This window comes from Fringilla coelebs (genome assembly GCF_963513975.1).
Source record: "Fringilla coelebs genome assembly, chromosome: 13".
Taxonomy (NCBI): domain Eukaryota; kingdom Metazoa; phylum Chordata; class Aves; order Passeriformes; family Fringillidae; genus Fringilla; species Fringilla coelebs.
The window spans coordinates 17,642,472-17,650,732 of record NC_140039.1 but is presented as its reverse complement, the minus strand read 5'-3'; the positions used below and the strand labels follow the sequence as shown (position 1 = coordinate 17,650,732).

Below are 8,261 nucleotides of genomic sequence, written 5' to 3'. Positions count from 1 at the left end.
GCATTTGCAGGGTGAGGATTTGATTTGATACCCCTGCAAAGAAAATTTGAAATTATGAGAGGAAATCTTCCTAATCCAATGAACAGCCCAAATTGTGAATAGCAAAATTGGCCACCCTTGCTACTCTACTGTTACAAAGAAACCATGCATGCCGTGATGTTGGAGGTTTGCTGTGTGAATTTAGCAGCCTATAAAATATTCTGAAGAAAGGAGGAGGCACTTGGATGAAATGGGCACCTAACAAAAAGAGAAGTTTGGGAAGTTACATCAGGTCTACAAATACAACAAAGTAAATCTTTGTAGTTGCTTATTAATTTAAAAAAAAAAAAAAAAAAAGGTAAAAAGTAAGAGAAGGATGATCTGGAGATGAGCTGTCAGCCAAGAAGAGCTGACAGTGCAAATGATGTTCATGACAGGGCCAGGCCAGTTGAGAAGCAGGCAGTGGCATTGCCCCTGGATGGGAGCAGGGATGTGCCATGGGAAATGCTTCCCTGGGAGCACTCAGGCTGCCTCAAGGGGCTGGTGCCTGTCCTTGCATGGAGCTCTGTCCCCAGGCACAAGGTGCATGTTGTACCAGCTCTACCTGCCTTTTTCCACCTTGGAGGACTTTCCCCTGAGCAGGATGTGAGGCTTGGGAGAGGTCAGCAGCAGAGGATGGCTGCACTCACACCAAACCCCCTGTGACAGTCAGCTAGGGCTTAGACCTGGCCAGACACAGTGCAGGGCCTGTGGTCTCTGGTTCTTTTGAGATAATTTGGAGATGTTATGGACACAGAGACCTTTCAGATTCTTCCCAGAGGCCAGATTTCACCTGCACATCTCACAGTGCCACTGATGTCCCTTCATCCTGCTCTGGCCATTCCAGGGTGATGCCCTGAGCGGTGCAGTGTCCCAGGAATCCTCTGGAACATGTCTGTCTTCTGCCTCCCTCAGTGGGGGACACACCAGCTGCACTGAAATGTCAGAAGGGTTTGCACAGCTGACAGGTTGCTGAAAATGGAGCATCGCCATAAATTCTCTTTATCCAGCCAAGTGCAGCTTAATATAGACTTAGCTGCACGGGCTGTGTCCCACACTGAGCCCAGGAGCTGCCACAGCTCAGGACCAAAACATGAACTTGTTGTTTTAACCAGATCAACTGCTGCTAGTGAGGGGGAAAAAAAAGAAAATCCTTTGAAATTTATCTTTCTCTTTAGGTTTAAAAAGTGTTAGAGGAAGGAGGGAAGAATGAACATGTCTGAGCTTGGCCAAAACTCCGATGAAGACGTGTGTCCTGAGGACATTGATGAAGATGAAATCCTGGCTAACCTGTCCCCTGAGGAGCTGAAGGAGCTGCAGAGTGAGATGGAAGTCATGGCCCCAGACCCTGAAATCCCGACTGGAATGATACAGAGGGATCAGACAGAGAAACCCCCCACGGGGAGCTTTGACCACAGGTCCCTGGTTGACTACCTGTACTGGCAGAAGGCGTCCAGACGCATGCTCGAGGATGAGAGAGTTCCTGTCACCCTCTTGCCCTCTGAGGTAACAACAAAAAATCACAAATATTTATCGTGCATCAGCAGCGGGATCTGTTTTGTAGCTTTAATACCTTAACCTGCCTCTGCTTCTGTCCCTTACGTAAGGTAGAGTACAAACAAATGCAGATTAATCCTAAAAGCCTCATCAGTGATAGAATCCAGCTTGGACTTATGTCAGGGTTATTAATTTTTTAATTGCTTTTCCCAAATATTTACTTAAGCTTTTTAATAGAAAAAAAAAAAAAAATTCTGACTTGAGTAAAGCAAATCACTGAGAAACTGTCACAAGATCAGTTTTGGAGGATGTAACTCTAATTAGTTTGATTTTGCATGTGGAAGAACACCATGTTGCTTTTTCCATGGAAGATTATATTAATCATACTAATTAAACTATTAATTGACAGAAATTAATGATATACTGGAGAAAAATCCCAAACCACTGTATTTTAACAGGAAGAAACATTAAAAAGCAAGCATGCCAACTCTTGAACTAGTTCAACCATACTCAATACAATGCTTAAATTTATTTGACTATCCCCATGACTTTGAAATAAAGTTAAGGTCGTACTTAGATATCTTTCAGGATGAGGGCTACACTTAAAAATAGGTTAATAGAATTGAAACTTGGCCAGATGAAACACATCCATACTTGAATGTGAAGTTCACTAGAAGTGAATTTGAGGTAACTGATTTATTTTGCTTTTGCTTTAAATATCAGTGGTTTGCGAATACACACCAGTGTGGCACATCCCAGATTTCCCCAGGCAGGTTTCATGGGCTACCTTTGGAGACCAGGGGAAATCGGGGAATTTTTCTCCTCCTGCAACACTCTTACACTCAAAGAAACAATTTTGTAAACACTTCAGAGGTTAAATCTGAAACCTGGGTGTGGAGCTGGCTGCCACATTCACAGCTGGTCAAAAAAATCCCCATCCAAACCCATTCACTACCACAGCCCCGAGGGCAGAAGTGCCTGGGACCATTTTGTCTGACTTTGGGTGCAGCACAAGCCATGGCCCTGTCCTGCCTGAAGAGTGAAAATCTCAGGGAAATAGCTTGATTTTATTAGTGCTTTATTAGCATGTCTCTGTGATGGAGGGAGCGATTGCAAAAAGATGCTTGACAAAGAAAAATCTCAGCAAGGAGTGCCTCTGGAATTGGTGGATGTTTGCAACTGATTCATTTGTGTGATAGAAGCCTCACTGCCCTGCAACTGCTTTGTGCAGGGCCTGGTTTCTTATCTCTGGTTTCTTATCCAAACTGAGCTAGTATTTTATCTTCAGTGGGGTGCTGCCTTAGGTGAGATGCTCTGGGACTGCCAGGGCAGGTGGCCTTGTTGTGCCTTGTGCTGGATGATTCCACAGTGGTCACAATGTGCCCTCTTCACTCCTCCCTGGGCTGAGCAAACCATCAGGGGGTCACCCTGATGTCCAGTGCTTTGTGGCATACAAAGGAAATTTCCTTGTCAAAGAAATTAAAAAGATTACACTAAATCCAGAAAGAGACTTTGGATCAGAAACCCTCAAGCCTCAAAAGGGTTCAAAGACCATCTTAACATAACATTAAAATGTTCAGGATTTAATTGTTAGTGCTTAATTTAGTAGGCAAAGATGAGAAACTGGTTTGCAGCCTCTTTAGGAACAAGTGATTCCTGTGCTCCCAAGCAAGCTGGTGCAGCCTGAATTTACAGCAGTGGCACTTTTAAGGATTATTCTCTATTGTATGGGCATAGGAGGATCTAAATCCAGCTGCTACATGTTTGAGCAGAAAGTTATTGTAGCAAAGATGTTTTGCAACTATTTCAGCTGTGAGGTTTTGTCTTCCTCAGAGAAGTGCTGCAGAGGAGATGGAAGGAGAGGCCGGCAGCAGTGGCGAGGTGGCTGGAGGGAGGATTCCAGGAACAGAGGGAAAAGAGAGACATTACCAAAATGAGCACGTGTCTGAGTCAAGAACACAACCTGGGGACACAAAGAAAGATAGAAGTGAAAAGGAGAGAGTGATGGAGGAGGATGAGAAAGAAGAAGCAGAGGAGGAAGAGGAAGATGATGAAGAGGAAGAAGAAGAAGAACAAGAAGAACAAGAAGAAGAAGAACAAGAAGAAAATGAGACTGTATTGGAAACGAAGAAGAATTACACCAATGAGAGCAGTCATATCAACCAGATAAATCAGAAGCCAGGTAGAGAACCGGGAGAAATCAAAGAAAAGCCTAAGGAAAATGAAAAGAAAATATCAAAATTGAACATCCCCCAGAAGTTAGCGCTGGATACCAGCTTCATGAAGCTAAGTGCCAGGCCCTCAGGAAATCAAACCAATTTAGAGGACAGTTTGGAGAAAGTCCGAAAAAATAACCCAGACGTGAAGGAGCTCAACCTGAACAACATAGAAAACGTCCCCAAGGAAATGCTGATCGATTTTGTCAACGCCATGAAAAAGAACAAGAACATAAAAACGTTCAGCCTGGCCAACGTGGGGGCCGACGACAACGTGGCGTTCGCGCTGGCCAACATGCTGAGGGAGAACAGGAGCATCACCACCCTGAACATTGATTCCAACTTCATCTCTGGCAAAGGCATCGTGGCCATCATGCGCTGCCTGCAGTACAACGAGACGCTGACGGAGCTCCGCTTCCACAACCAGCGCGGCCTCCTCGGCCACCAGGCAGAGATGGAGATTGCCAGGCTGCTGAAAGCCAACAACACCCTCCTCAAATTGGGCTATCACTTCGAGCTGCCGGGGCCCAGGATGGTGGTGACCAACCTGCTCAGCAGGAACCTGGACAAGCAGAGGCAAAAGAGGCAGGAGGGGCAGAGGCAGCAGCAGATGAAAGAGCAGAAGGAGTTGATAGCGATGCTGGAGAATGGACTTGGGTTGCCTCCTGGGATGTGGGAAATGCTGGGGGTACCACTGCCCCAGCTGAGGATGCAGGAGCCCCCACAAGCCCCCAAACCCCCCATCCCTGCAGCTGTGTCACTGAGCAAAAGGCAGGAGAACACGAGGCCACCGGCACCCGAGCAGCCGTGCAGGGAGAAACCCATCAGCTTCAAAGTGGTCAAGCTGAAGAAAACTCAGCGCAAACCCCCCGTGCCAGAGTACGTGGAGCCCGCTGAGAAAACCAACCTCAAGGACGTCATCAAAACACTTAAACCAGTTCCCAGGAGAAGACCCCCTCCCCTGGTGGAAATAACCCCCAGAGATCAGCTCCTCAACGACATCCGCCAGAGCAACGTCGCCTACCTCAAACCGGTGAGTGCGGAGCGCTGCCTCCGAGGGGAGGGAATGGCACTCACCTGCTGTGCTCTGAGCTCTGGCTGGAAATGCTGGGCTTTGGCAGGGCTGGCAAATGCACCTGCACGTGGCATTGTCACCCTTTTGTGTCAGGCTGCCACTCCTGGCGTGCAGGTGGTTGTTTTCCAGCAGCACTGAGGTACGGCTTGCACAGGGAACTCACACCAAGGCTGCAGCCTTGTGCATCCCTGGCTGCATCCACAAGGTAAAAGAAAGGAAATTCACTCAGTAAGTGAACAAACCCACAGAAGCTCAACCTTTCTATGCTCCTAACAGTGTATTACTTATGACAGACCAGGGCTATTGTAAGACTGGTGTTTCAGGAGTACAACAGGTATTGTTTTTCACATCAGTCCCCCACAAACCCCATGTTTCTCTCCTCAATAGCTGTGTTTTTTCTTAGCTCTCACTTTACACAAGAGAGCACTGTCACTTGGCACACACTGAAATCCAGCCTGGACTCACATTCTGCAGCCCTGCTCCTGTCTGCCTCACTCAGTAACAAGGAGTGTATTATTTAATGGTCCTTTGCTGCTCATTCTTCTGTCTGTCCTTATGTAGATAAATTGTAAAATTCTAGTGCTAACAGGAAAAAAAGAAATTAGATCCACCAGCAGTGAAGATGGAACAAGGTTGTGGGAAGAAAGTAGTGGTACTGTAGAGGATTTTATATTTGTTTTCAAGTAAAACTTTGTCACTGAAAATTGGCTCAGTGGTCAACTTGAGTGAGCTCAAGATCATCCTGTTTTAAGAATGCCAGTCCAAAACTGAAAACTGCCTCTTGGGTATGGTCTCACTTGGGTACCAAATTCATGGGCTTCTTCTCAAAATGCTGGCCACCAGATTTAACCTCTTGCTCTCCTAACCTGTTACATTCCCTTGCATTAATTCAAGACATCCTAATAGCTGGATGATGTGTTTGTAGCTTGATGCTTGTTTGTGTTGCCAAGGCTTGAGGAAGAGGACAGAAAATCCCTTGTAGTTAAAAATAGTCAAGTAGTATTTTGTAATTATAATTTCTTTCAATATTGACATTTTAATATAGTGGGACTAATTTTTCTTTCATTTATACCTACAAAGAAATAATTATTTCTTCAGTAATTCCAGACAGAGTAGTTTGTCTTGATATTTTGGCAGGCGTAGGTTCTGCAGTGACCTCAGATTCTGGTCCAGGATTACCCTGAACATTCTGTCCCATAGGCAAGGTCTGGGGTTCTGCTGGCCAGTCCAACTTGGCTGCAGCCAAGGCCTCTCCCCAGGGCATTTCTGGCCTTTCTAGGCCAGTCTAGGGTTTGCATTTTGGTTTCACATCCCAGACCTGCTTGTGGAAAGCTCACAGACTGTGCTGGTGACAGCAGGCTGGTCCTTCATGGCCGTGGGAGCTGCTGCCTGCCCAGCTCTCAGGAGGCTGGAGGACAAGGGAACTCATTCTCTGCCAGGCACAGCCCTTGTTCTGGACAGCTGTGGTTGAAAAACCTGGGTACTGCCATGTGCCAGGGGTGATACTGAACTCCAGCCATTCCCCCCAAAAGGATCAGGAGGATTTTATCCATGAGAGTTGTGGGGTTAAAAATAGACAGATCAATTCATGTTGCATCCTAAATATGCCAGATAACAATTGCTATCACAGCCCATGGAAAGATGAAACAATGGACCCATACTGGGGGCTTGGGGTGGTTTGTTTTGGTGGATTGTTTGGGGATTTTTTGAGTTGGCTCTTTTTTGGCCTCTGTCATCAGGCCACCTGGCTTGGATTTGGGGCATTAGGGTGTTATTCTGCCCATCCTCCGTGATCTTGGTAACTCCTTTTTGCCTCAATTCCCTCAACTTCTTTTCTGAAATGGAGTTTTGCTGCTTGAGCTGAGCTGGGTGTTTGTTCTCTCTGTGGTGGGACTCAAGGCCTTCAGATTGATTTCCTGGACCTTAAGCATTGCAAACATCAAGTGGGGCATTCCAAACAAAAGAGAGCTCCCAACCAGAGCTCCTTGGAGTTCCCAGCTGTTATATTTTAGTTCCTGGGGGTTTGTATTAGACTAAACGGGCCTGGTAAATAAGGCTGAGAAATTTCCTCCTCCTAATACTTCATGTCCTTGTTCAGGTGCCGTTGCCAAAGCAGCTGGAGTGAGAGACCAGACTGACCTGAAGAAAACAACTTGGAATAAGGACTACTCAAGTTTTGCTTACAACTGTTTCGGCAGATGTTTTCTGCAGAACCCAGGTGGTGTATTCAACTCTTTGGGAACAAAGCTTGTGATACACACTTGTTTAAGTGTGCTGAAAACGGCTGGCATGGGAAAAGTCAGTGCTAAGTGTTTCCATCAGGTATCAAACAATCAGCTGCCATCTGTCTGCCAAGTGGATTTGAGGCTTCAGTTTGTTGTGGGAGTATTTTCTCAGCGGCATCAATAACCTTGTCTTTCTAGTTTGTCAGCAAACTATTTTGCTTCCACGTTGTCCTTCTGCTGCCAGATTCTGCAGGAACACTCCGTGCTTTATCTTATCTTTCTTTTCACACACATGCTACTTTATTACTCTCTTGTCCATGAGAAATGTATTTGGTTTCTATATATACAGCTTCATTTTTTAGGCTAAGGAAACAGAAATGAAATAAAGCTCTCTCTGTAAGAAGTGTGCAGCACTTCCATTGCTAACAAAGCACTCACAGAACGACTGCTCTGGTACAATGAACACCTTCCAAGCTTCCTCTATTTCAGAAAATGTCTGGTGGGTATTTACCTGATCAGCATTTAAAAGATGATGCCACGCTCTGCTTTGAGAACTGTGATGTTCATTCCCTGTGATTCACCACTCTTACTGCAATCCTTAATTGCAGCCACCTTGGAGAGCACTGAAATGCCAGGTTAGGTCTCTCTTCACACTGTTTGTGGCAGGAGGATGAGCCTCACCACTATTCCAGGGGTTTAAGAAACTCCTAATTCCTCCTAGTATGACGTGTGAATAGCATGTCTCATCTTGGCAGGGCTGGATTTGAAGGGGTAAAACCTGCATAAACACAACTCAGTTTTTCCTTAATATTTTTGTGATTTCTTTTTTCCTCCTCCCTCTTTATGATCACACTAAGTTCTTCTGCTGTATTTCTTGTACAGCAGCTACAGGTAAGTCACATTCTTGTGAAATACATCCACAAGAGACCAATTGTTTTAGAGGGTATTTTGTTTTTTAAAACTATAAGGCACAGGGAAAGAACAAAGGCTTTCCCTGTGCTAAAATGCACCTTCCTGTGGCTGCTTGGTCCAAAGGCACAGCTTTGTAGCTCCTGGCAGGATTTCCTTCAGGTGAGTTCATCTCTGAGCAGTAATTCTTAGCAACCTTCCCCTGGCAGCTAAATCCCAGTCCCACCCTGCTCCCCCTTCCCACCTTTATTTTCATAGTCCTGTAGTATCAGCAATGTCCAAGACCTCTTGAATCCAAGGTAGTCTCTACTGCCACTTGTT

The 8,261-nt window shown here is 45.7% G+C and overlaps 1 protein-coding gene across 1 annotated transcript; it reads left to right on the top strand.

Moving 5' to 3' along the window:
- Nucleotides 1-1,227: 1,227 nt before the first annotated feature.
- Nucleotides 1,228-6,931, top strand: LMOD3 (leiomodin 3; the record flags this gene model as incomplete). The annotated part of the gene is made up of 3 exons (XM_084214417.1): nucleotides 1,228-1,524; nucleotides 3,349-4,764; nucleotides 6,905-6,931. The coding sequence occupies 3 exons, from the start codon at nucleotides 1,228-1,230 to the stop codon at nucleotides 6,929-6,931; spliced, it is 1,740 nt and encodes a 579-aa protein (XP_084070543.1).
- Between the last annotated feature and the right edge of the window lie 1,330 nt (nucleotides 6,932-8,261).